General features: G+C 57.2%; 9 protein-coding genes across 9 annotated transcripts; 4 read left to right on the top strand and 5 right to left on the bottom strand.

Annotated features, from left to right (window-relative positions):
• Positions 1-1,538: 1,538 nt before the first annotated feature.
• Positions 1,539-2,530, top strand: SCHCODRAFT_02577691 (uncharacterized protein; the record flags this gene model as incomplete). Its single annotated transcript, XM_003031908.2, has 6 exons — positions 1,539-1,595; positions 1,649-1,732; positions 1,787-1,972; positions 2,020-2,115; positions 2,170-2,232; positions 2,284-2,530. The coding sequence occupies 6 exons, from the start codon at positions 1,539-1,541 to the stop codon at positions 2,350-2,352; spliced, it is 555 nt and encodes a 184-aa protein (XP_003031954.1). The 3' UTR covers positions 2,353-2,530.
• Positions 2,531-2,889: 359 nt separating this feature from the next.
• Positions 2,890-5,638, top strand: SCHCODRAFT_02577687 (uncharacterized protein; the record flags this gene model as incomplete). Its single annotated transcript, XM_003031909.2, has 8 exons — positions 2,890-3,039; positions 3,090-3,392; positions 3,552-4,057; positions 4,096-4,135; positions 4,337-4,591; positions 4,645-4,956; positions 5,007-5,114; positions 5,168-5,638. 8 exons carry the CDS (start codon positions 2,890-2,892, stop codon positions 5,630-5,632), a joined length of 2,139 nt encoding a protein of 712 aa, XP_003031955.1. The 3' UTR covers positions 5,633-5,638.
• Positions 5,639-5,791: 153 nt separating this feature from the next.
• Positions 5,792-10,335, bottom strand: SCHCODRAFT_02624865 (uncharacterized protein). The gene is made up of 11 exons (XM_003032352.2): positions 9,849-10,335; positions 8,533-9,793; positions 8,316-8,482; positions 8,163-8,262; positions 7,997-8,116; positions 7,172-7,948; positions 7,021-7,119; positions 6,937-6,967; positions 6,418-6,887; positions 6,176-6,365; positions 5,792-6,129 (listed from the first exon to the last, which is right to left on the bottom strand). Exons 1-11 carry the CDS (start codon positions 10,082-10,084, stop codon positions 5,993-5,995), a joined length of 3,588 nt encoding a protein of 1,195 aa, XP_003032398.2. The 5' UTR covers positions 10,085-10,335; the 3' UTR covers positions 5,792-5,992.
• Positions 10,336-10,531: 196 nt separating this feature from the next.
• SCHCODRAFT_02667520 (uncharacterized protein) lies at positions 10,532-11,850 on the bottom strand (the record flags this gene model as incomplete). Its single annotated transcript, XM_003032354.2, has 4 exons — positions 10,532-10,551; positions 10,601-10,972; positions 11,026-11,276; positions 11,345-11,850. The coding sequence occupies 4 exons, from the start codon at positions 11,848-11,850 to the stop codon at positions 10,532-10,534; spliced, it is 1,149 nt and encodes a 382-aa protein (XP_003032400.1).
• Positions 11,851-13,461: 1,611 nt separating this feature from the next.
• SCHCODRAFT_02667519 (uncharacterized protein) lies at positions 13,462-15,113 on the top strand (the record flags this gene model as incomplete). Its single annotated transcript, XM_003031910.2, has 5 exons — positions 13,462-14,049; positions 14,184-14,339; positions 14,384-14,677; positions 14,735-14,854; positions 14,907-15,113. The coding sequence occupies 5 exons, from the start codon at positions 13,462-13,464 to the stop codon at positions 15,111-15,113; spliced, it is 1,365 nt and encodes a 454-aa protein (XP_003031956.1).
• Positions 15,114-15,472: 359 nt separating this feature from the next.
• On the top strand, positions 15,473-17,371 carry SCHCODRAFT_02624856 (Aldo/keto reductase). The gene is made up of 3 exons (XM_050345269.1): positions 15,473-15,929; positions 15,988-16,586; positions 16,622-17,371. The coding sequence occupies exons 1-3, from the start codon at positions 15,878-15,880 to the stop codon at positions 17,021-17,023; spliced, it is 1,053 nt and encodes a 350-aa protein (XP_050199879.1). The 5' UTR covers positions 15,473-15,877; the 3' UTR covers positions 17,024-17,371.
• On the bottom strand, positions 17,275-18,980 carry SCHCODRAFT_02701011 (uncharacterized protein; the record flags this gene model as incomplete). Its single annotated transcript, XM_003032355.2, has 3 exons — positions 17,275-18,415; positions 18,470-18,865; positions 18,922-18,980. The coding sequence occupies 3 exons, from the start codon at positions 18,978-18,980 to the stop codon at positions 17,275-17,277; spliced, it is 1,596 nt and encodes a 531-aa protein (XP_003032401.1).
• Positions 18,981-19,175: 195 nt separating this feature from the next.
• SCHCODRAFT_02278749 (uncharacterized protein) lies at positions 19,176-20,441 on the bottom strand. The gene is made up of 4 exons (XM_003032356.2): positions 19,960-20,441; positions 19,764-19,855; positions 19,624-19,705; positions 19,176-19,511 (listed from the first exon to the last, which is right to left on the bottom strand). Exons 1-4 carry the CDS (start codon positions 20,065-20,067, stop codon positions 19,443-19,445), a joined length of 351 nt encoding a protein of 116 aa, XP_003032402.1. The 5' UTR covers positions 20,068-20,441; the 3' UTR covers positions 19,176-19,442.
• A 38-nt stretch (positions 20,442-20,479) lies between these two features.
• On the bottom strand, positions 20,480-22,218 carry SCHCODRAFT_02624850 (uncharacterized protein). The gene is made up of 8 exons (XM_050345268.1): positions 22,025-22,218; positions 21,958-21,970; positions 21,830-21,903; positions 21,728-21,779; positions 21,527-21,675; positions 21,399-21,477; positions 21,027-21,344; positions 20,480-20,954 (listed from the first exon to the last, which is right to left on the bottom strand). The coding sequence occupies exons 1-8, from the start codon at positions 22,067-22,069 to the stop codon at positions 20,533-20,535; spliced, it is 1,152 nt and encodes a 383-aa protein (XP_050199878.1). The 5' UTR covers positions 22,070-22,218; the 3' UTR covers positions 20,480-20,532.
• Between the last annotated feature and the right edge of the window lie 1,677 nt (positions 22,219-23,895).

Genomic DNA, 23,895 nt, shown 5'->3' with positions numbered 1-23,895 from the left:
GGCTGACGCGACTGGTGTAATATCCCATGCAGCAGGCTCCCCGGAGGCAGGATGCGCTTACCGCCACCGAGAGTCGCACGCGCTGCTTAGGGGTAACCGGAACTTCGACTCGCTCCCAAAAACGGGCGGAATGATGTCGACTTGAGCGGATTGCGCCCGACGTATCAAGGTGAAAAGGGTGTTTATTGACAGGGAGTGCATGGGCGGTTGGGAGGTACGTTTGGATCGACACGTCCGAAACGATAACTACCTAGACTGCATCTCCGTCAGCGCACGCCACATCAAGCAGATGAGTGTACACACCGATACGGTACATGGTCCAGTATACAGTGATTGACTCAGTGAAGGCTTCCTTCCCGCAGGAAGAGTACACCAGTCCGCTTCAGGCCCGCATAAGATGACAGCGTCTTCACTCAGTATCACTGTTCGAGACGAGATAGTGCTTTGGAGTCCGAGGGATCGTAAAGCGTAGTTCGATACGAGGCTCCGCGGGGCCTGGAGTCTGAGCGGTAAGCGAAGGGGCAGCGGACGGCAGATGGGCATGATCGAGAAGTATGCGAGTCGGAGTTTGAAAGCGCGTGACGGCGCGTCTCTCCCTTGTCCCAAACCACCTCCTGCCTGGTACACTGCCAGCTCAGCCCGTCTTCTGCGCTTTTCTCTGCTCTCATATACGCGGGCGACTCCAAAGAAGCGAGACCAACGTCTGCAGCGCCGCTGGCGCTGTTGAGCATACGCTTGGGCACCCTCTTCTCCGGCGCCTTTCGGACGGTCACGTTCAGCTACACCCACTCTGTTCTGGATGGGGTCATTCTGATGCTAGGGAAATCCTTGCTTCGGCATGAATTGCTCTAACTCATAGACTATGGGCTCCGTTGGCAACCGCTGCTTCGCTCTGGTTTGCCTGAGGGCATTCGCTGTAGTACGTTCCTCGGTCGACTTCGTCTATAACGCCGTCTTGTGGCGTTGGCGATGTACTGCTCTGGGTTTCTCTCGAGGGGCAAATATGTCGCGCTGTCGCGTGCTCCCGCTCTTGCGTGGCACTTTCTCCTGAGCCCCAGAGACGAGCCGGACGTAGCGCGTGAGCCCCCGCCGCTTGGCTCTGGTTCGACAACGAATATCGGCCGACCCGAGAGTTCAACAAACGAGGTCGACAGTCCCAGCTTGGCTGCTCCACTGGCACAAGACTTACGTTGACTACTCCAGCGACTTTGCCACCACCTGACGCGTCAGAACCTTAAAGGAATATTTGTATATCGATTAAAGCGTTCGAATCACATCTCTTTCACGGGCGCGCGCGACGCTGCTTTGTTCGCGGAGATAGCATGGGTCGCCCCGGGCTCCATTTTGATGCAGGTCAAGTTCAACCGGACCACTGCTATAGAAGGTAATCTGTGGTCTAAGCGCGCTGCGCGCATATAAGGACGGTGGGCGCCCAGGTTTTGGCGCGCGCTCCCTTGCCCCTCCCTCTTCGCTCCTTGGCGCGTATCGCCTCGGGGTGTCTGTAGACCGACGACCTTGCCACTCAAAAGTCTGCAGCCATGTTCATCCAACAGGTCGCGAAGTGCGCGAGGCCTGCGCGTAAGTTCATCCAAGTGGTGAGTGCTTCGGCGTTCCGAAGCTGCTAGTCTGTCTGATTTGTCCGTTCTAGGGCCATGGCAAATGGATTCCAGTCGATGGACAGCAGAGGGACGCGCCCCATGAGAGCAAGTCTTCAGCGAGTAAACACGTCGAGGTACGTCACATCGATCATCTACCAGACTCGACGTCAACTCTGACCGATTTTCAGAGAGTGGCGGCGGAGAAAGGTCACAAGCACCATACGAGGCCCTTGCAACCTCCAGCGCCGATGGTCACCGAGCTTGTCAAGAAACCCTTCAGCGCAGTTCACCGCGTCGAGATGGTTGTTGTCGAGGCCCAAGTAGCCGTCGTCGAGGATTGGCCGCTCCAGGAACCGAGTGTTGTGGCGACCCAGGTGCGTCTTCCCTCGTCTTCCTGATTTCGTGATCTCACGCCACTTAGGACCCTGTTCCTCGATCCGTGGCACCGCGGGGAAACAAGCCCAAGGGACCAAGGGCCAATACTGTGTCGCAGAAGTTGCCCGCCGTCGTTACGGTCGTGAGTCCATCCTCGCGCTTTCTCTATGAGGGCTAATGCAAATTATCGTCGTAGAGACCCGTAGGTTCTGTCAAAGCCAAGTACCGGCCAAAGCGGCGCAGCTTGGTCAATCAACTTGTAAGTCGCGCTTTGCCTTGCTATGTATTGTGTTGACGTCAAATTTTACAGAGAGCTGAGGGGAAGAAGCCCGCTAAATGTCGCCCCAGGCCTTCCAGAGTCCAGGACTCGCACAAGTAGCGCGACTGTGAATATCCAAGCCCCGCGCGGCGCTGTGACGTGTACCTTTCTCTATCCCTTTGTTGATGCTGTTGTTTGTCTGTATCACCCTGCACCATTCCTAGATCACTTTACATGTAGACCGCTTTGTACGACCTGACTGACTATGGCTAACCTCTGTTGTTGTGGCATTGCGGCGACATTCTCTCAGTATTATATACTGTGACGGCCTGGCGCGAAAGTACGCCTTTCTCTTCGTACTTACTGACGAGATATCTATCTAGATTTCCCCCCGATTGTTTTGCCTACAGACATGGCCAACATCACGAGGCGTCAATTCGAACTCCGCCTACCAACAACTACCATCAACTACCATATAAGGGCATGCTCCGACAGCCGTGCGGCGGCATCGCGGCACTTTCCGAAAGTCAACAAAACGCGGCGCGGGGCTGGATTTCCGCAAACGCAGCTCCTTGTCTGCCACTCTCATCTCGAGGTCATCTCGCGCTCAGCCAAAGCCGCCGCGAAGCTTCTCGATCAATAGAATTATCATTTACGATGTCGCTACCGCAGCCCAAGTCCCTCGCCAACTCGTATCGCCCGGCGAGGTCGTCGATGTTGAGATTTTCTGTGAAGCTGGAAGATATGTTGGGCTCGAGTCCGTCGGCCAAGAAGATCGAGTCAAAGCTGGAGCGTGGAAGAGCGCAGGTGCGTTTGGATGTGCGAGTAATTCGAGGGTTATCATGACAATATCGTAGCCGAGCCTCGGGCGCAGAGGCTTTGCCAGGGTGGCACGAGAGATCGCGACGGCCTCGGGTATTCTGGGGGCAAGTAACACGAATCCTGTGCCGCCACCCACACCACACGAGCGTTCTCAACCCCCCAATATCCCTTCTTCACCTCCTTCCGCCTCGAACGCAGGGCCTGCGCCTGCCACCGCGACACCACCCTCTGCCCCTCCGAGAAAGTCGCCGAAGCCTAACCACCTACTTGAACTGAGAGAGATCATCAAAGCCCACGCCGCACTGATGCCACCGTCGTCTCGCCCTGAGAGCTCCGAGGTATGTTAGCATCCCGCTTGATTATTTCTCGTGCTCAATCAGGCGTCATAAACAGTCATTCATTGATACTGACCAATCCAGTCCCGCCGCCAAGCTTGAGCTTTCTCGGCTGGCATACGTTTCCAGCACCCATAAGCGCCGCAACTACATATACCACAGGGTACTGACACTCCGATGCCTTCTGTCTTCCGCTCAGCGCTGACATGGTGGCAGGATCATGCTCTCGCCAAAGAAAAGCGCGAGAAGGCTCTGCTTCTGAAAGCTCGTGAAGCCGATGTTCCGCTCGAGCGCACAGCGTACCCCACCCTCTACAAACCTCCCTCCCTTCGTAAACGCCTTCTCGAGGTCACGGCGATGCACAAAATCACCGTCCATCATTTAGCAATGTCGAACGTGAGACGTGCGCATGAAGATGCGAAGCGGCAGAAGGAGCTGCGTGAGAGCAAGAAAGAGGTCGCCACTTGCGGCGCGAAGCCGCAGTCTCGCCAAAAACCGTCTGAGTCGCCTAAGAAGAGTCTGTCTCCGAAAAAGCAACAGCCTCTGCGCAACGCTATTTCCGATTTATCTAAGGAGCAAAAGGAGCCGCAGATGCTAGCGGAGTATAACTTCGTCAACAGTGGCATGCGTGGAAAGGGTCCTTATTGCGAGATGCTCGTTTTCCCTCCGTATGTACAGTAGTCATAGCGAACTTTGAATGCGATAGAATGACCGATTCGTGCTGTTTTCGATCCGGCGTGCATCAAGTGAGTTGAGGTAGACTCTAGTACGCGTAGAGGCGTACAAAGTAATCAGCTTCGTAGTTCCCACAAGGCGCGCGACGTCAGCCAGGTGAATGTCCTGTCTTCATACCTCGACGGAGATGCATGCCACGCTGAGAGTATCCCCTTAAGGTAGATGATGGCTGCCGCATGCCTCGGCATCTGCCATAAATCAACATGGGCCAGATTGTGCACGTGCTGTTGCCTTTGTTGTCCACCTCCACCTGCGTGCCACCTTGGAGACCGTCGACCGCGAGTTCCGATTTTTCCTCTTTCGATCCAACACTCGCCATGTCGCCGCCGCCACCGAAGACCCGAGCTGATCCCTACCGACCCATCAAGTCGTCAACGTTGAAGACTTCGTTGAAGCTGGATGACATTCTCGGTACCAAACCGATGGTGAAGACTATAGCAGAACGTCTATCGAGAGCCAGACATCGTGTGCGTGTATTATACTCAATGCTCAACTCACCTTCCTGATCGTGAATGCCCAGTGGGGAAGGCACTCTGCTCGCGCGCCCTTTGCGGCGGCAGCGCGCATGCTTGAGGATAGAATGATACTGGTCCCCAAGGAGCAGAGAAGCACTCCTGTCAGCTCCGCTCTGCCACAGCAAGAATCCCCGAGTGGAAAAGGCGCTGCGCCATCTCAGCCACCGGCCCCCTCACAGTCTTCCGATGCGGCGAAATCGCTGAAGACTGGTCGACGGATCTGCAACAACATGCTGAAGCGCTTGCGGGAACTCAAGGAGGAGGTAGCACCAGGCTCGGATTCCGAGTCATCTCATCCCACCTTCGAGTGCCCCGAGGTACGCCCACACAAACGCTAGTTTCTTCCACCATGCTCAATATTTGGAAGCCAATTTCCGACATGGCACCGGATAGCGCGGCTATGAGGCTTGTGACAGCGCGTCGCGACTTTACCGCTGAATACCCGCCGAGATATGCGGACTATCTTCATAACAAGGTGCGTAGTATGTATTTACCTGCATGGGCATCTTTTACTAACTAATCCGTTAGATATGCAGACTCGAGGAGAAGAAGAAAGAACAAGCGGCCCAACCGGCTGAGATCAACACCGACGAAGCGGGTACAAACAAGCGCGATTTCTGCAGACCTCCGCATCTCCACTACTCCTTGCTGGAGGTCATGACCATGCGCCGGATCGCGCTCATGCACGTGGAAATCAGATCGCGGTACGACGTTAAACAGAAGAAAAAACAGGCGGAGAAAGTGGCAACGCTGCGAAAGTCGAAAAAGAAGGTCGCAGGCGAATCTAAGCAGAAGTCGAACAAGAAGAAATCCGCGTCCAAACCTGCACCTACGCCTGTACCTCAGCGCCAGCCTCCTCCGAGTGCTACGCATCCTCAAGCCACACGTGAAGCGGTCGCACGGATATCTGGAGATCGAATGCAGCCGCAGATGCTGAGGATTTACGAGATGTTTTACAAGCGCGGTGTTCTGGACAAGCTTACGAAGGACTGATTCTCTGACTTCGCTCATAGTACTATACTATCAGTGCTGTATCAGTGCTGTATCATTTTACGGCATGAAGCCCCTGTCCTGCTTTTGCTTTCAGTAGTTTGCTGGGAGTTGGCTGTGTGGCAAACTTGAAGGTCAGACATCGGCAAATCCCGAACATCGCCGTGTCATACGCTGCAATTGCCGCCTGCCAGTGGCAATCCTGTACCAACACTCAGCCAACAGCGTATCCGTATAGATGCACTTTCGGAATGTACATTGCCGTTGTAATGAGATAAATACAGATTTCTTTAGTTTTATTAGCAAGTCCGTCCTCAGATATTCGTTCCGCCAACCAAGCTAATCGACGACCGCGACACAAGTTTAATCGGCTCTCAAGCCTTTACCGATGCCCATGCCAACCCGGACGAGCGTCTCGAGAGCGGACCGACCGTTGATAAGGAGGTCTTCATCCCACTGCACCGCGCCCTTCTCGATAAGCAACACGATCGTCGAACCACCTGTTGGAGGTGAGTATAGTACAGCCGCGAGGTTCGACGGACGTACCGAAAGCGAAGTAGCCAAACTCGTCGCCGCGCTTGATCTCCTGGCCTTCGTCAACGGTAATCTTGATGGTGCCGACCATCATGGCCCCGACGCAGACCGCCATAACGCGGCCAAACTGCGGGCTGTCGATGGGCACGATCATGCGCGCGTTCTCTCCGTACACGTCCAGAGAGGTACGTATAGCTTGCGGCTGAGAAGGACCGTCAGATCAAGTCGAACTCAAGGCGACTGAGGAACCTTACGTTGACCGTGTAGTATTCGCCCGCGATATAAGTCATCTTACCAACCTTCCCGTCAACTGGCGTGTGGAAGCGATGGTAGTCCTGCGGCGCGAGACGGAAGATGGCCAGAGCGCCCCCCTCGTACCGCGAGAAGTCCGCCTTGTAGTTATCCCCGAGCAGGCGCCCGACCGTAAATTCGCGGCCCTTGATCCACAGCTTCGTCGCATCGCTGACGGTCTCGAAGGTCATGAGGCGACAATCGGCGGCACTGACGAGGCGATACGGGTCGTCGGGAGACTCGACGGGACGTGCGTCGGGCTTCAACTTGCGATAGAAGAACTCGTTGAAGTTCTTGAAGGAGTCTATCGGGTCGAGCATCTCGTTGACGTTAAGCTGGTGGAACTCAATGAAGGCTGGAATGTCGCGCGCCGATTCCGGCGAGTCGTACTTGAGACCCTGCTTGATGGACAATGACTTCAGCAGACGGCGAGCTGCATAGTCTTTAGCCGATTTATTGATTAGATGAATGCAAGTCATTACCTCGCCCGCCTTCCATCTTGCTTCTAGCACCCTAATCGCGGCATTAGGTCAATCACGGTATTGAGTCGCTCGAAGAGCACGAACCTTGTATAGCAGTCGGATGCCCAAGCGCACGTAAACAGCCATCTTCTCCTCTTCTAGTTGACCCGTCATACGGTTCTGTACGATGATGTTCGCAGAGTTCTACAGTCAAAATATGAGCTTCATTGTTGTCGATGATGCCGCCTATGCTTACCGCGCCCAGCCTGTAGTCACCGGAACTAATCTTCCCAATGACCTTGGTGTACCACTTCCGCTGCGCCTGGCTCGCCGTCACAAAGTTGGCGACCATGATGCGGTCAACCTTGTTCCAGTCCTGGCTCGCGCACACAGCCAGATGCGTCACGATGTCCATCTCCGCCTTGTCGTTCAGCCGCGGCCGGTGGCACAGCGGGCAGTTCTTCACGTTGATCACCCGCTCGACCGAGCCCACATCCCCAGAGCCTGAACCCAGCCCGTCGGGGCTACTCGACCCGGACTTGGAGCGCGAGCTCGACGACTTGCGGAAGTTGGCGCGCGACTTGAGCCCGCGCTTCTTCTTCTTGCCGGGAACGCCGCTTACAGATGTCGAGCTCTCTTCACCGGCGTCTTCAGAGGACGAGTAGGAAGAAGCGGGCGCGGCAGCTTCGTGCAGAGGTTGCGCCGCTGGTTCCGTCGAGTAACCGGCAGGCGCACCAGGCTTGGTCGTGTTCGCGCCTGGCTTCTCGTGCGAAGTGTCGAGGGGCTGGCCGCCACCCGGAACGATGCTCTCGGGCTTCTCCACGGGTGCATCGCTCAAGTCGCCAGAGACATTGGCACCGGCGGCGGCCGGGGGACCGGAGAAGTCGAGCTGACTCATGTCGATCTCGCGACCTTGCGCGTCGGAGAGGCCGATGACGGGGGTAGCGATAGCACTTGTGCTGGGGTCGTCATCCGCATCGTCCCCGACACGCTTCCGCTCAGCGTCCGGCTTGCCAATCTCGTCTTCGAGACACTGTATTGGCGTTAGTCCCTTGAAGAGACCTCGGCGACTAACACTTACCTGTACGACCTCGTCCATCGTGAGCTCGTCTTCATGCGGCTGCTTACCGTAGCGCGTGAAGAACGAGTGAATGGTCGACCGCGTGAGCGTCGAGCCCAGAGAGTCAAGCATACTCGTGATCTGTTACAGTTCAGCACGACGCGAAATTGCTACGCCGGTAGCATACCTCAACATGCGACAAGGATCCCGTGTCGTCGGTATCGTACTGACGGAGGTACTGCCTCCAGAACCGCTGTCGCAGAGCATCGTAAGGCTGATATTTGGCTCTGCACGAATGTTAGATGACTTGTTGGAACGTAAAGCATTCAGTGCAACTTACCGTACGGTGATGACGGGGTTATGCCTCGCCTCCCAAGCGTGGCTCTTGTCGGTAGCGATGTTCAGCTTGTACTCAATCAATTCCTCCTGACCGGTCTCATCCTCGACATCCTTGTACAGACCCGTCTTCGGATCCGGCTGCGGAGCTTTCGCAAGAAGGTCAGAGACCTGGATGAAGACGTGAGCATTATATATTATGAGGACGGCATATACCATACCTCGAAGCCCGTCTCGCCGATGAGATCGTTACTGGAAAGCTTATCCCAATCCAGCAAGGTAAGCTTAACCCGGAATGCCTTCTCATACCGCCGGACGTGGAAAAGAAGCTTCTCGTCCCAGACGGGGTTGAGCGAATGGCGGATGACACGGGTGCGGAAGACCTTCTTGCCGAAGGACACGACGACGAAGGGGTCCATGTCCCATCCGGTGCGCGTCATGTTCTTCAGCTTCGGCAGGTCCTCCGCGCGGTCGATCTCGAGCATGACGATGCCGACGATGTCGTTCTCGCTGCCCAAAGCATATGAGCCGCCCTTCTCGCGCTTACGACGTCTGCCAGGAGTCGACGTGCTTGGGACCGAAGGCGTCAAAGTGGATGACGGAGTCGTTGGAGTTGCAATAGCCGGGCTGGGGCTACGACTTGGGCTCGCAGTACCGTCGGCTGGTGAGCTAGAGCTACGACGCAGAATCTTGGGCAAAAGACTCGAGCGCGAACCGCCCGATGGACTGCGCGGCGGCATTTGTGGAGAGGCCGGCTGCACGTCGAGGCGGGGCGCAACCGCGCTGTCGACGCGGGGCGTAGGCGTGCTGTCGGACTTGGGTGACTCAACCTTTGGAGTGCCGTGCGGGCCGCTTGGCTTGCGCGCGTGGGCGAGGAGCTCGGCGGGAGGGCGGTCGTAGATGCCTCCGGGGGTCGACGGCGTCGTTGGGAACGCGTCCGTGTCTTCGTCATCCTCGTCTTCGTCCTCGTCCTCGGAAGACGAGCTCAGGCCGCCGTCGTCCTCGAACGCAGGACCACCCTCGCTGCGCCGGATTGTGCCGACACCCTCGGTGGGAGGCGCGGAGACGAGGGAGCGACGCGCGCGGCGGACGAGCTCCTCGTAGACTTCGGGGAACTCGAGCAGGTTCGTCGTCTGCGGTGGGCTCACGAACCCAAGCTTGAGCTCTACGGAGCCGCTCGCCCGCGTGTTGGTGCGCGTGCTGACGAGGTTGACCGTGAAGGGGACGTTGGCGGGCTCATTGAAGCCGAACGCGCGGTCGTTCGCGAACCAGTCATCGAGGGGGAGCGCGACCTCGCCGATGTAGTCCTTCTTGAGCATGTCCTTGTCCCAGATGACGAGCTCGAGCGCGCCTAGGCGATCGGCGAGGGAGAGGTAGATGGGGAAGTCGAAGGTGGCATCCTTGGGGGCGTACGTCGGGTTCAGCGTGCGCTTCGCCACTGGCGTCTGGTGGCGGTTCGGGAGGACGGATACGGTGACGAAGCTGGGTAAGTCGAGTGAGCACGATGACAAGTGGGTAAAGGGGTAATCACACGCACGGATCGCTGTACCCGTTCCGGTCCTTGGCCACCAGATCGCGGCATCCGACGATCTGGACGCGAAGGTTCACGATGGGTGTTTCTCCAGGGATGGGGGCGAAGCTGCCCCGCCCGTTGCGCGCGCGGAGGCCCTTGCCAGGTCGGGGGAGACGAGCGGCGGACTTGATCGCACGCTTGAACTTCTTGCCCTTTGTCGCGGGCGTCGGCGTCGGCACCGGTGTCGGTGTCGAGGACATGGTCGTCGTGGTCAAGAGAAAGACGTGCGCAGCTCCAGGTTCGCTCCAAGGAGCGGTGAAATGCGATGGGTTTGATGATTACACCAGATTACACGTCGGTGCGGAAGTATGCGAGCGCCGGCGGTAGGGTTTCAGAACCTTCGCAACAGATGTGGGGGCGTTAGAGAGTCTATCAACGCAGCGATTTGAAGGTGCTAGAAGTAGCGTGGTCGTCGCTATTGACAGCGAGGAAGAGGGGTTGCTCGTCGCCGGGGACGACGACAAGTGCTGCCAAAAATAGCGACGTCATTTCTGACGTGCGCCACATATTTCCAATTCGGGTTGGACCCACAAAGTGGCACAAGCTCGTAACATAACTCAGAATAATTGTAATTCGTGCCTGGTGATACAGAACCCAACTGAGATTATCGCCTCGCGATGTTACAGCTATACAGTTGAATAGCGCGCCTACGACAGATAGCCATGCTCTGCCCGAGTGAAGTCAGCTCGCATCCACGATTCAAAACATAAACTCACCCCACATGCCGCTCACAACGACCAACTTATCCCCTAAGCGTCCATGCAGACGTGGAAGTAAGCTCTTCACCAATGTGCGATCCACCACAGCACGAGGCGCCTTGGGGTAATTCACATAGAGAGAGACATGCCCGATATGTCTATCCGCGCAGCCGAATACTTCGTCGAGATTCGCCCACTCGTGCGGATTATGCGTAAAGACATCGTCCCAGTTGTGTAGGAATGCGATAGTAAGCCGCGAGAGCGAACGGATGGTCCGAAGCATGCGGAGGAATCGTGACGACACGTCGGCCATGTTCTCGATCCATACCGAGATAATGGACAAGTGCTGCAATCGTGGAATCTGAGAAAGGTCTAGCATGCCCGTATCCCCTGGACGCATCAATTAGTCGTGAGCGATGGTGCAGATGAACAATGTAGCTTACGTTCCATTGGGTTGGCTATCTCCAGCCTCTCCAGACTATGCTTGCAGCGATGAATCATCGAGATGATATGCGAGAACGTGCAGCCGAGGCGACATATCCTCAGTGTTGTGAGATTACCGAAGGCGGGAGAGTTGAGTGTTCGAAGAAGGTCCAGGAAGTCGATGAAGAACGAAGCGGAAGGGCCCTGTACTTCAAGTTCTTGTATCCTCGGCGATACCAGAGGTACCGTTGCTGAGTCATTGGATTGGGCCCTGGGGACCCAGCACACGTGTGTACAAGCGAGACTCTCCGTAGGCCAGGGAAAGACTCGAGAACGGACAGCGACAAGTTGACATCCCACAATATCAGAGCCTCTACGGATGGCAGGCAAAGTGAGGCCAGGGAGTTGCAATCGTCAGGATTTGGGGAGGAGTACCTTTTCGACCTGAACTCGACGATCCGCACTTTCCCGTGCATCGGCAGGAGCTGCAAGAGCGCGGTCTCGCCAGCTACGCCGCACGGTACAGCCTGAGGGTCATCGCTTGGGAAGAGCGTCGGTGAGGACTTTTCGACGCGAATGGAGTTGATATAGTCCGCCAGATGACCCGAGCGGCGCAAGATGTCGAGCAAACGCTGGCAGGGGGTTTTCCGCGTGAGAGAGAATGGCGGTACCATGAGGACAATGGACGAAAACAGGTGCTGCTGACACCTCTTGCGCAGGACGCTGTGTGCTAGAGCACAGCATCGTAGACTCTCCTGATCCTCCTGTGATCCCAGCTCATCCACTACGACCTCTAGCAGCTCAATTGGCAGAGCTGGAGAGGATCGCTCTGTTATAGCGAACATCGCGAGCTGGGTCGCGGATTAGATACTGATATGTAGTGAGTCAGAGCCAGAAGAGCTCAGAGAGGTGACTCGTACGTACGATCAGCAGACGGCGGTGAGATTGGGCGAGGTGGTGAGCGTGAACGACAAGGGCGATCGGCTTGTGTGCCACGTTTCAGTCACGTCGTAGATTTGATGATTTGATCTAGAGTAAGCGCCCGTGTTCCTTTGCGCTTCCCATCATGGGTGCGCACAATGGCCATTGTTATTCAGCATGCTTTGGATTCTATCTGCACGATTATCAACGCAGATGCACTAGGTCAGCATTGTAAGCACTTGTAGCAGACGGCAGCTTGACAGAAGGCGCTCAGACGGCTATCGTAGTCCAGCGCCGAGTAAGGTCAATCATAGCCTCTGTCTCTATAAAAGTCTCGTTCGTATAAGCTTTGGGCCCAGGTGCGCTTGCCTTCCTTGCTCCGCCCGAAAGCTGGAGCCGAAACGTAATCGAGGCAGCCGTGCCCAGCGCGTCGTGGTTCCAAGGCGCCCAACACGAGGCTGCCGCCCCGCGCCGCCCGATCGCCCGTCGGCCTCTTTTTCCCTCCCCTCATTGCGGCTGGTCGCATCGACATATCATCCATCTTCGACGCACTGTTCCCGCTAGGGGTCCGTGCATTGGTCGCTTAACATCACATAGCGAACGCCCGACGAACGCTCAACGATCGACAGGAAGCCAGGTATGCCCGTGATATCACAACCTATAGTAGGGTCTGGTATTGATCTTATATGGTGTAGCTGGCTGCTCCAGGCAACGCTGGAAGTCCAAGCAGCTGAGGCGACTGCATAACATCTCTACGACGACAGTCACAGTGCACAAACGACGTCGCGAACTCGGTAAGTCGTCATCCGGTACTCGCTCCGGTGCATTGTGTCTTCCCTCTACGACACTCGGCTATGTCAATCAAGGCCAGCCTTATCTCTCATCTACCGCACGCTTCTCCATTATATCTAGCACATCCTCTCCATTCTATACCCACCCCGGACGGCTCCATGTTGATTTGTTCCCAGAGCTCGACCGTCTAGTCTCCATATTCGGCAATATCTCGACTTCTTTCGGCGCCTGACGACTGCCTTCTGCGCCTGACGACCTCTTTCGGCGCCTGGCGACCGCTTTCGGCACCTGACGACCACTTTCGGCTCCTGGCGACCGCTTTCGGCACCTGACGACCACGAGGTGGCCACTCAACGGACTGCGTATCCATCACCGCAGCCCTTGGCCCGCCTTTTAAGGGACACCGCCCTTTCTTGGATTTAACCTTGACCACCCATTTTCCCCTTGCATCCACCCATTTTTCCCTTGCACACACCCACTTTGCCCTTGCACACACCCACTTTTCTCTCGCACGCACCCACTTTCCCCGCACACACATCCCCTTTCTCTGTATCGTCCACTTGCGCTTAGTACTCGCTGTATCATTTCCCCTTCCACTCTCCCTTTCTGTCGACCGCTCCCTCTACCCCGCCGTCGCTCCCCTCTTCCCTCCCCTCTCCCCGCACCCCACCCCCGCCTCTCGCACCTCACATCCCCGTCTCTCGCATCCCACCCCTCGCTCCCCACACCCCACCTACCCCGCCATGCCCGTGACCACGCTCGTCGTCGGCGGCCTGGTGGCGCACTTCTCGCTCATGGTGGCCACCGTGCTCTTCACCAGCCAGGCCGCGCACGAGGAGGATAGGCACCCGCGGTCGAAGAAGGGAAAGCAGGGTCCGCGGTCGACGTCGACGAAGGGATCGCTGTCGAAGTCGACGAAGGGATCGTTGTCGAAGTCGACGAAGGGATCGTTGTCGAAGTCGACGAAGGGAACGCGCTCGAAGAAGGGAAAGCAGGGGCCGCGGTCATCGCCTTATCTGTTGATCAACGAGTTTGGCGGGGTGGGGGAGGGGCATGAGATGGTGTTCAAGGGTCAGGGCGCGAAGGGCGAGGACTCGAAGCGCGCGGCCAACGATTCCAAAGGCAAGGACTCCAAGGGCGCTGTCAAAGACGCGAAGCCCAAGCTCAAGGACTCCAATCCCAAGCTCAAAGACGCATCACCCAACCTCAAGGACTCCACGCCCAAGCTCAAGGGCGCGGTCAAGGGCGCCGTGAGCAAGGCGAAGGAGGCGGTCGGCAAAGTCAAAGGCGCGAAGCGGGGCTCCGCGAAGGACGAGGTGGCGATGAAGAACGTGAGCGAGTTTTCTTTCGCGTGCGGGTACTGTGTTTGCTTCGCGTGCGGGGTGTCGCGAGTCCTCCTCGCGTGCGGGGTGTCGCGAATTCTCCTCGCGTATGGGGTGGCGTTTGCTGACGGTCGTGTTTGTAGATGTCGGGCGCGGACAAAGAGGCGGGGTCGGACGCTGACAAAGAGGCGGGGTCTGATGCGAAGCCCATTGCGGACAAAGACGCTGGCACGGCGAGGAGCAACCGCTTTGCTCGGCCGGCGCCGGTTGCGCAGGAAGACGCGAGGCTCGATGCCCAGGTGTGTACCGATTTTGTGGCGAGGGTATGTTTATTGACTAGCAGGCATGGCAGACGCCGCCAACTTCTGCGCCCGCCCCCTCTGCCGAGAAGACGCTCATCACTACCATTGAACCCGCATCCACGACCTCCAGCGACTCGAAGTCCTCCGCTACCGAGACAAAGCCTGCTCCCAAGCCCGAGGCTGAGGACGAGGAAGACAGCGACTCGGACGACGACGACTCTGATAGCGACGACTCTGACGACGAAGACCTTGAGATGATCACGATCCCCGAGGAGGAGGCCGCGGCTGTACGATTTGCAGAGGAGAACGAAGAGCCAAGCTTCGAGCGTGCTAAGGTATGTTCTATCCATCGAATATGAACTCGTGGCTGAATATATGTTTCCTCTTTATAGGATGTCTCCTTCACGAAGCGACAGCTCCAAGCGAAGAACTTGCGACCTTCGACCCGGCTTCTTCGTGCACGATACAACTTCGCCCACGGTGATGAGTATGAGGAATATCTGCAGGACAAGGTGCGTTGTCCCGCAGCGAACTCCCCGAATTTCTGACTAACTGTCGTCGCAGGCCGAGTCGCAAGCCCTCGACGCCGAGCTCCGCGCTTCAGTGCACCTTCCTGTCGACGAGAAGAAGCGCCAGAAGCGGCTGCACAACCACTACGAGAGCGACAACATCACCCTGCGCATGTTGCTCATTTACATGCTTCAGAAGAATATCGAGGAGTCTCTGAAGTCGGGGGATGGGGAACACAAGTACTATAGTGTACCCGCATAGCGTGTGGACTTGATGTCTTCGCATGCGCTCGATGTATTTATCCACTGTATTACTTACTGTATTTATCGTCGCCAGCGACGTCGCGACTGCGCGGGTCGTACCAACTACCTGTTCTCCTATTTGATTTGTGCTCCCGAGCAGCCGAATGCGATGTATACTTGTGTTGAACTTGAATTCGAATCAGCGGAATGGATGTCTAACTTTCGTCGGAATAGGCACGGTGCAATCCTATTGGCTGAAACCGCCAGTCCGAAACGGAGACGGACCCGAAGCGTTCGCATCGGCAATTGCCGGATCTCCTTGACTAAGTCCTCATCGTCTGTGTCCGTGGAACGTTGAAGTGTGCACATACGCTCAGAGGGCGTTATACCTCGACGCAGCGCGCCTGGGGCTTCGCTCTACCGAGAGCTCGCATCCAAAGACCTTCTCCCGTCCGAGTCCGCCGCGAACGCGTCAACGGTCTCATTGACAGTGGCAACTTCACTATGCGTACATACCCTCCTTCGACCAGGTCTACCAACGACGGCTCAGATCCGTGGGACTGGGGGTACTGCTCCCCACATTTTTTCCTCAGCAAGCCCGCGTATCCCTGTTGCCGTGTGCTCGCCGTCACCCCGGCTTGCCACTGCGCTGACAATTTAGTATGTCGAAACTATACGTGACCAGACCCAGAGGAGTATAAAAGACGAACGCGCACTCAGAGGTTCACCCAGTCTTGAGCTCTTTCCTCTCTCCAAGCAGCCTCACGAGCACCCCAAACAACCATGACGAAGTACTTAGGCAAAGAAGTCGGCCCCATCGGGTATGGTCTCATGAGTACGTCTCTCCTTCGACCGTTGTCCTCACCTTTGACGAAGTATTTATTATTCTGCAGCCCTCACCTGGTTCAGCAACCACACGACCGAGCATGCCATCGAGTGCATGAAGGCCGCCCTCGAGGCCGGCGCGAACGTCTGGAACGGCGGCGTGTTCTACGGCACGCCCGAGCACAACTCCCTCCACATCGTCAAGGCGTACTTCACCAAGTACCCCGCGGACGCCCCCCGCGTCGTCCTCTCCATCAAGGGCTGCCTCGCGGACCCGGGCCTGCCCACCGCGCGCCCGGACAGCTCGCCCGCGAGCATCCGCCGCGAGGTCGACTGGTGCCTGGACATCCTGCAGGGCACGAAGCGCATCGACGTCTTCCAGCCCGCGCGGCGGGACAAGGGCACGCCGCTCGCGGTGTCGATGCGCGCGCTGCAGGCGCTCGTCGACGAGGGCAAGATCGGCGCGATCGGGCTGTCGGAGGTCAACGCGGCGACGATCCGCGAGGCGGCGCAGTACGCGCGCATCGATGGCGGCGTCGAGGTCGAGTACTCGATGTGGTTCACGGAGATCCTGGACAACGGCGTCGCGAAGGCGTGCGCGGAGCTCGACATCCCCATCATCGCGTACTCGCCGCTGGGCTCTGGGTTCCTGGTGGGCTTTCTCAATCCTTCTATGTATCTCTGCTACATGATTCTGACTCGCCATCGCAGACCGGCCAATTCCAGTCCTACGCCGACCTCCCAAAGGACGACTTCCGGCACCTCTGCCCGCGCTTCCAGGAGGACGTCTTCGACCTCAACCTCCAGCTCGTGCACACCGTCGAGGCCTTCGCCGCGCGCAAGGGCGCCACCCCCGCGCAGATCGCGCTCGCCTGGGTCGCCGCGCAGAGCGCCCTCGCCTGGGTCGCCGCGCAGAGCGGGAAGAACGGCCTCCCGACGATCATCCCCATCCCCGGGTCGACGAACGTGCAGCGCGTCAAGGAGAACTCGACGCTGGTGGAGCTGACGGACGAGGAGATGGAGGAGATTGACGCGTTCTTGCGCCAGTTTGAGCCGAAGGGGGACCGTGTGCCGGAGCATATGGCGCAGTTGAATTGGGGTTAGGGAAAGGATAGTTGAATTGCAGAGTGGATAATGATTGTGGATATGTTTTCCATGGAAATTAGGTCGAGGAGTATTGGAGATAAGAACGCAACGTACGGAGGAATGAACAATTCGAGCAAAGACAGAAAAGAGCGAGTTGGACGAGGTGATCGTACGGTAAAGACAGGACTAGATTGAGTAGATAGCATAACGTCGACGGTGAATGAAAATAAAGAATAGTGTCTATCTCAGACGACGCTCGCCTGAGTGATCTACTTGTAGATCACGGAAGCCGCCTCCGTAGGTACGGCCTGCACCGCATAAGTCGGCTCGACCTCCATGGTGGGCTCAACCTCTTGAGCCGGACCCGGACCCCATGGCCTCGTCCCGAGACCGTGAGGTGGAGGCACCATCGTGTAGAGGGTCGGATCGAAGGTAGGGGTGGGAGCGTATGTAGGGGTGGGAGCGTATGTAGGGGTGGGAGCGTCTGTAGCGCCATAGTCTGAGCCCTCGTTGACGGAGGGGTAGATCCACACAGACGGCTGCGCCTCCGGAGGGTAGTCGTCAGTTGCAGGGGTGCTGTATACGGGAAAGCCATCCGTAGCGTCGGCGGAGGGATAGGACCACTTGGTAGGCTGCGCAGCCGAAGGGTAGTCGTACGTCGCAGGGCTATCCACGGGGACCTCACTCGCCACGTTAGCGGTGTAGGTCGGCTCGGGATAAGCGGTGTCCTGTGGCTCGTCGGTGGGAGAGTATGACTGGAGGGGAATATCGGTAGCTGGTCCCTCCGGAATGTTGTAGGCCTCGAGTCCGTGATTGTCGAGATATGAGGGCTTCTCAACACCATCCACAGGACCGGGTCCGTGGAATGTAGGAACAGCCGCATCGGGGGCCGCGGTCGCGTATGGGATGGGGACATGGTCAGCGGAAGGTGCGTCGGTTGACTGAGCCGGGAGAGCGGGGGCTGAAGCGTCGTACGCAGGCGAGGCGTGACTGGTACCGTGGGGCCAGAGGCGTCCGTTCATGTCTGCTTCGGCGTGAGAGCCTATACCCGCGCCCATCCCTGCCCTCCCGTACCCATCCATGGCCCCGCCGCCCGCCATCATGGCCTCGTACGAGCCCGAGATGCTCCCGCTGGCCTTGACGTAGGTGTACCCGTCCGCGCCTGCGCCGGCGCCGGCGGCGTAGCCGGCGTGCGACCCGTAGCCAGCACCGGTATCCGAGTTGTATGCAGTGCCGACACCAGCGTCGTATGCCGCGCTAGGTGCGTCGCGAGGAAGGCCTCGGCGCGCGTATGGGTTGTCGTTGTATTCGCCACCGTATACGAATCCCAAGACTCCTCCATCGTCTGAGTTGCCGTAGCCTGGACCATCATGGTTCCTTCCAGCGCCGTATTCCGAGCCGCCATACTGCCTTTCGGATAGTTAGTGAGATAGACTCGTAAAATGACGTGAAAGGCAAGCCTACCTCTTCCAGGCGACGCCAGCAGTGGCGAAGGGGTAGTACGTCCCCGTGGGCTTCACAAACGCGTCGGTAGGATTCATGAATGGAATGGTCATGGGCTTGATGACAGCGCTGCTCGAGGGCGTCGCACCCTCCTCCCCGCTCACACCGCCATCCAGAGCACCCCTCTCGTTGATGGCGTCCCCACCCGTAGAATCGCGCCTCTGCGGGCCAATAAGGCTGCCAACAAGCCCCTTATCCAGCGAGCCCGCGACCTCGGGGAGCGCGCCACCAGCAGCGGGAAGCGCGCCCTCGGCACCGCGGACGGCGCCTCCAGCGGCGGGGAGGGCGCCTGGTGGGGTGGGGTACTTTGTGGCAGCGGCGGCGGGAGGGCTTGCGGGGGCGAAGGAGGTGGGTTGTCTGCGAAAGGATGATCAGTGATACGAAAGACGAAAAGGAGAAGGAAAGACACATACCTCTTGACAGGAGCCGCCGCAACGGCAGAGATAAGCACGAGGAGGAAGATGAATCTCATCTTGGTCTGTAGTAAAGGAGAGTACGGGTTCGACAAAAACAAAGTTCAGTGAGGAGTTGGAAGTGGACAGAAAGAGAAATCGGAAGAATGATAAGCAAGACAGGTAGACGACTGCGAAGGGCGGTCTGCGATGTAGGATCTGGCGAGAGAGTCTGGATTTTATACGAGCGGCCGTCACAGTGAGGCGACGGTAGATGACACCCTGATGCCTTCACGAAAAGAGGTGGCGCGCACATCTTCGTCAAAAGGTGTACAGAAGTGCGACAGAAGTCAGACACAAGGACGACAGAGGGGCGTGTAACGCGACGTTGTCACAGTCAGAGGAGACCGCCGTCGAGTTTGCGAGCGGCCGGTAAGCCACTGTCACAGAGTACACTTTCAGTGATATTGATGGATGACCGCCATGGTATTGACGGGACAGCAGTTACACAATTCGTTGACATTTGTTTCGCTTTACTCGCCTCAGTCTCGGATGATCTGGTCGAGCCCGTCGAGGATCTTCGTTCCGGAAAGGCGAGCAACTTCCTTGCCCTAGTGCATTATGATTAGCACAAGTAAGAGAACATGGAAAGACAGGTCGAGGCGAGGAGAACATGTAAAAGCAAGAAGATATGTCCAAGCAAAATCATCCCCGTGCACTTACCTCCGAGTCCAGCTTGATGAGCGTCGGCACACCGGTGACGCTCCATGGTTCCTTACGATAGATCGCGTCAGGCGTCTTCCACCTTTCGGTCTATGTCAGCAAGAAGATTTACGCGTGCGAACCCAGGTAAGCCAACGCACTCAGGCCTATCCCCGACGTGCACTATGAGCAGATCTGGCGCGCCCTCGGCCGAGAATGTCTTCTGAACGCGGTCCTCGACGTCGCGGCAGTACTATAAGATGAGCAGTTCGTATTAGCTTCAAAAGACTGAAGTACACGAAAGGTAGATGCTAGACCGGCATGGCGGAGCAGTGAATAGGATGTATGAAGACTTACCGGACACCAGAGCTGCCCATCTACGACAGACGAGTAGAAGATCACGAACTTCTCGGGCACGCCGGCCAGTTCAGAAAGAGGAGGCTTCTCAAGAGAACGAATGGGCATGGCTGATCGGCGGCTAGGTTGTTCGGTGAATTGAGGTGTTCGGCTGGCTTGTTCGCTCAAGGGAGACGACTGGGGGATCCTCGGGCGCCTATTCAACCCGCTCTCAACGCTTTATAAGAGCAGACGCTGAGGATCAAGATACGGAGCGCCATTGCACGCCATGTTCGAGTGTGGGCACGCGATAATTGTTGGCGTGATGATGGCGAGAAGTGAACACTGAATGAACTTTCGGGCCGGAATAGTCGGCCATTGCCGAAGCACGTGGCAATCGGATAATGCCGGAATTTGTGGCGTCCGGCTGCTTTCCCTCACCCTTGCAAGCGCAGTGCTCGAAGCTCGAGCCTTCAGATGGCGAGCCTCGCAAGTAGATCTGTGAACAGGAAGTCAGCAAAGACCTCGTATGGACGAGGAAGGCGTCTGAAAGCGAGTTCTGGAAACCTACAGCCAGTAAGGATTGCTCTATTATTATCTTTGTACAACAGCATCCGGCGATAAAGTACTCTGCAATGTCCGTGGCAAGGTATGCTGCGATGTCCGTTGCAAGGTACTCTGCGAAGAGCCGTGCGTATGGGCCCTCTCCAACGATAATGTCCGCGCTTGCTCTCCGGAAAGTGTCCGTTCGCAGTCCCCTGTAAGTATCCTCTCGCCATGACCGGAATATGAAAGCTCTCCAGCGCCCGACAATCTGCGCTCCCGGTCGCCAGAGAACGTTCGGTCGCGATGTCTGGAGATGGCCCTCTCCACATCGGGTGGATAAGGCCCGTCGCTGTCCCCAGGGAACGTCTCCGTCTTCGACCACGTCGTCCAGGAAGGCCAACTCCACGACGATTCCGGCTCCTCGTCCACGATGCCGTACAGTCGGATCGACATGAGGGAGAATGTCATGCCTGCAGATCGAGCGTCAGCATAACCATCTACCCCTCGGGGCTCGATCGCCCCTGTCCCTCGCCACTACGCACCTCCTATCGGCATCAGCGCCGCCTGCACGACAAACATCTCGAGGCGGCCCGCGAAGTCGAGAGCGATGAAGATCGCGTAGGCGCAGACGTAGAGCGCGCCTGTCTCGGCAACGACGCGCGCGATGCGGAGGAGGACGGGAGGGCGCGTCGCATCACGCACACCGGCTCGCGCGGACTCGGCATGCGCGCGTGTCAAGCGCCAGATGAGGAGCGCGCTCATGGTGAGGTTGTACGTGAGGGAAGAGGGGAGGCCGATGCGAAGGAGGAGCTGGAGGTAAGGGGTGGGGTGCGCAGGGATGAAGGAGAGGATGGTGGTGACTGGGTGAGGCATTAGATGGATGGACGCGGAAGAAACAAGGGTGAGGGGCGTACCGACACCGGTGAGGAAGAAGGGGAAGGGGAGGATGACGACCCAGAGGTTGAAACTCCAGGCGACGTAAGTGCGGAAGGCCTGAGGGTGTGTGAGCGATGTGGAGGGTGTGGGAAGGGCTGATGCGCACCTGGATGAGATCGCCGATGACGACTTGCGTAAATTGAAGCGCGCTGATCATCCGGATGTGCCAGCCTGTGAGGTCCGTCCACCAGTGTTGCCGCTCAGCAGCTTCGGGAGTGAGGCCGAGCCCGTACAGCACACGGTATGCCAGCAGACCTGCGCAGCGTTAAGCGCTTGATGCATTCGTTCTAGGGGTAGTGGTGCTCACCAGCGTGCAGGACCGCTGACACGTACATCGTGGTCGACAGCGCGAGGAAGATCTGCCCGATGGGTGAGCTCGGGGTAGGTACGCATCGGCCTGGGTACGCACGCTGTGTTTCCGACTGCTGAAGCCCTTCCCCACCATCACCATCACATGCCGGACCCAGAGAACCGTGTACAGCCCTTCACGCCAACATCACGGCTCGACACGTCGGAGGCGGGCGCGAGTGAACGTACCAAGGAAGAACATCTGATCGACAGCGTTAGCGATCCCTCCACGGTCGCCCCTGAGCAGCGAACGCACCTCTGCGGTCAGCGCGAGCACCGCGATCGAGTCAAAGGGCAGCATGGCCGTCAGCGGGCGACGGGGAGCGTCGAGTGCTCTGGCATCCGTGAGCGGAGAAACAGGAAGCCAAGGAATAAAAGCGCGCGCGGAGACGGTCGTGATGCACGTCAAAGTGTTGAATTGGGCATGTCGAGTCACCGGGCGGCTTCGCGGAAATTCCGCAGCGATTGATTGAGTGAGGCTCGAGACCGCGAATTGGGTTGCGCGGACGGCGTAAGCGCTTCCGTGGCCCTCATAGGTCGTGGAGTGTATCGTACGCCGCGTCCAACCTTGCGGGATACGACGCCGTGCGAGGTGTTAATCCGGCGGGAAGGCGGTCGGGCATTCGTAGGAAGAATGCTATGTCAGCTGGTTCCTAGTATGTTTTAATCCCGCCTTCACTTCCGCGTGTCCACGTCAAGCGAAAGCCCAAAAGCGGGTTAATGAATGTAATGATGGCGGCCCCCTCGCAACGTCCGTTCCCGCACATGGCATTCTGGGAGATCCAGCTGAAGGGAGGAGAGAAATACGAGAAAGGGGAGAGGACGGCGGAAAGAGTGAGAACAGGACAAGTATCCTCGGCTGGCTACTCTATGGAATGTGCACATGGACGCAGGTGTGAACGAAGAAGAGGGCCGGGTGACGATGTCGGGATCTTTCGAACCGGCCATCAAATGTTTTGCACGCGTGAGGTCACATGATTGGTTGAACTTTGCTCTTCCTTCTATTACGGGAGAATCCTTGTGTATAGCCTTAAAGTCTTCTACTCGACAAGAGACGTAAGGGCTGAGATAAGACTGTCCCTCAGAGGTAGCGACGGAAGGTTTCTACGATCTCACAGTGGCGATGGAGCTGGGAAAATCACTGGCTTGACAGCGAAGCGGAAACAGGCTTTGGAGTGATCGTCGATGTGTTTTTGCAAAGCCATGCACTGATTCATAGCCAAGAGCGAGGTGTGAGGATTCCTCGTCCTTGCTGCGACTCTTAGCTCTGATTTCGCGGCAGCGCTCCAGTGTTACGAGAAGTACGTGCAGTACGACAGCGCCCGCGTAAAGCTAGCGATTACTGAATCGCTGAGGAGAAGCATGTGAGTGGATATGGCACGAGCCATAACACGGAGGAAAGACTCGCGCACGTCGGGATTTCGTAATTATCGTTCAAGAGCTCCAAGAGCGGTACTCCGGCGTACATGTACTGAGAGGATAATAAGGGACACAGTCACATGTCGCGAGATACACTAGGTGCATGGACATGACGCTGAGATGCATGCGGAAAAGGTGCGATCCGGCTGCAATGAACAAATCTCCGTCGTCGAACCACAGCTCTACGACGCGCGTGCGTCGTGAGATATTCGAAGATGTTGTCGGTGTGTTCATCGTGTGAGTACAAAGCACGTCGTCCTTGAGAGATGGAAGGAGCGCCTAGATGCCTAAGCAGCGCGGAGATAAAGCATCTCGGCACTTGCCGATAAGTGCTATGTGGCGTCGTGTCAGTTCCACTGCTGACGTTTTCAGCGCGGTAAGTAATCAGCTAGATCTAGTACTATTTTCTAGTGACTCCGAGGAGCAGCTTCTGTGCGAAGATGGCACAATATGTGGGCTTTCGGAATGAAATTGTTGGATTTATTACCATAGGATTGCACTGATGTACTATAGAGGGTAGAATACGAGGTGAGCTTGTGTTAAGCTATATCTAACGCTTCTCTCAGCGTCAGTCTAGACCTTCATTGCTCGTATTTCGCTGTGTGGCGCGATGCCAATGCACGTGCATGTTGAACTTCAGTCACGTGAACTAATCAATTACGAGAAATTGATCCGAAGCCGAATTCCAATTGACGTCTTGTCGCCGAC

Source organism: Schizophyllum commune (genome assembly GCF_000143185.2).
Source record: "Schizophyllum commune H4-8 unplaced genomic scaffold SCHCOscaffold_6, whole genome shotgun sequence".
Classification (NCBI taxonomy): domain Eukaryota; kingdom Fungi; phylum Basidiomycota; class Agaricomycetes; order Agaricales; family Schizophyllaceae; genus Schizophyllum; species Schizophyllum commune.
Note: the sequence above shows the minus strand (reverse complement) of the source record. Positions and strands in the feature narration are given on the sequence as shown.

What these genes read in the sequence shown, in the direction of transcription:
- SCHCODRAFT_02624865 (XM_003032352.2), bottom strand. Translation starts at nt 10,084, where the DNA reads ATGTCCTCGACACCGACACCGGTGCCGACGCCGACGCCCGCGACAAAG. An exon ending in CGATGGACGAGGTCGTACAG is followed by an intron (nt 7,949 to 7,996) that starts GTAAGTGTTAGT and finishes ACGCCAATACAG; the next exon opens with TGTCTCGAAGACGAGATTGG. An exon ending in GTTTGGCTACTTCGCTTTCG is followed by an intron (nt 6,130 to 6,175) that starts GTACGTCCGTCG and finishes CACCTCCAACAG; the next exon opens with GTGGTTCGACGATCGTGTTG.
- SCHCODRAFT_02624856 (XM_050345269.1), top strand. Translation starts at nt 15,878, where the DNA reads ATGACGAAGTACTTAGGCAAAGAAGTCGGCCCCATCGGGTATGGTCTC. An exon ending in CATCGGGTATGGTCTCATGA is followed by an intron (nt 15,930 to 15,987) that starts GTACGTCTCTCC and finishes ATTATTCTGCAG; the next exon opens with CCCTCACCTGGTTCAGCAAC. An exon ending in TCCTGGTGGGCTTTCTCAAT is followed by an intron (nt 16,587 to 16,621) that starts CCTTCTATGTAT and finishes GATTCTGACTCG; the next exon opens with CCATCGCAGACCGGCCAATT.
- SCHCODRAFT_02278749 (XM_003032356.2), bottom strand. Translation starts at nt 20,067, where the DNA reads ATGCCCATTCGTTCTCTTGAGAAGCCTCCTCTTTCTGAACTGGCCGGC. An exon ending in CACGTCGGGGATAGGCCTGA is followed by an intron (nt 19,706 to 19,763) that starts GTGCGTTGGCTT and finishes ATAGACCGAAAG; the next exon opens with GTGGAAGACGCCTGACGCGA. An exon ending in TCATCAAGCTGGACTCGGAG is followed by an intron (nt 19,512 to 19,623) that starts GTAAGTGCACGG and finishes ATAATGCACTAG; the next exon opens with GGCAAGGAAGTTGCTCGCCT.
- SCHCODRAFT_02624850 (XM_050345268.1), bottom strand. Translation starts at nt 22,069, where the DNA reads ATGCTGCCCTTTGACTCGATCGCGGTGCTCGCGCTGACCGCAGAG. An exon ending in CTTCTTCCTCACCGGTGTCG is followed by an intron (nt 21,345 to 21,398) that starts GTACGCCCCTCA and finishes TGCCTCACCCAG; the next exon opens with TCACCACCATCCTCTCCTTC. An exon ending in GGCGCTGATGCCGATAGGAG is followed by an intron (nt 20,955 to 21,026) that starts GTGCGTAGTGGC and finishes CTCGATCTGCAG; the next exon opens with GCATGACATTCTCCCTCATG.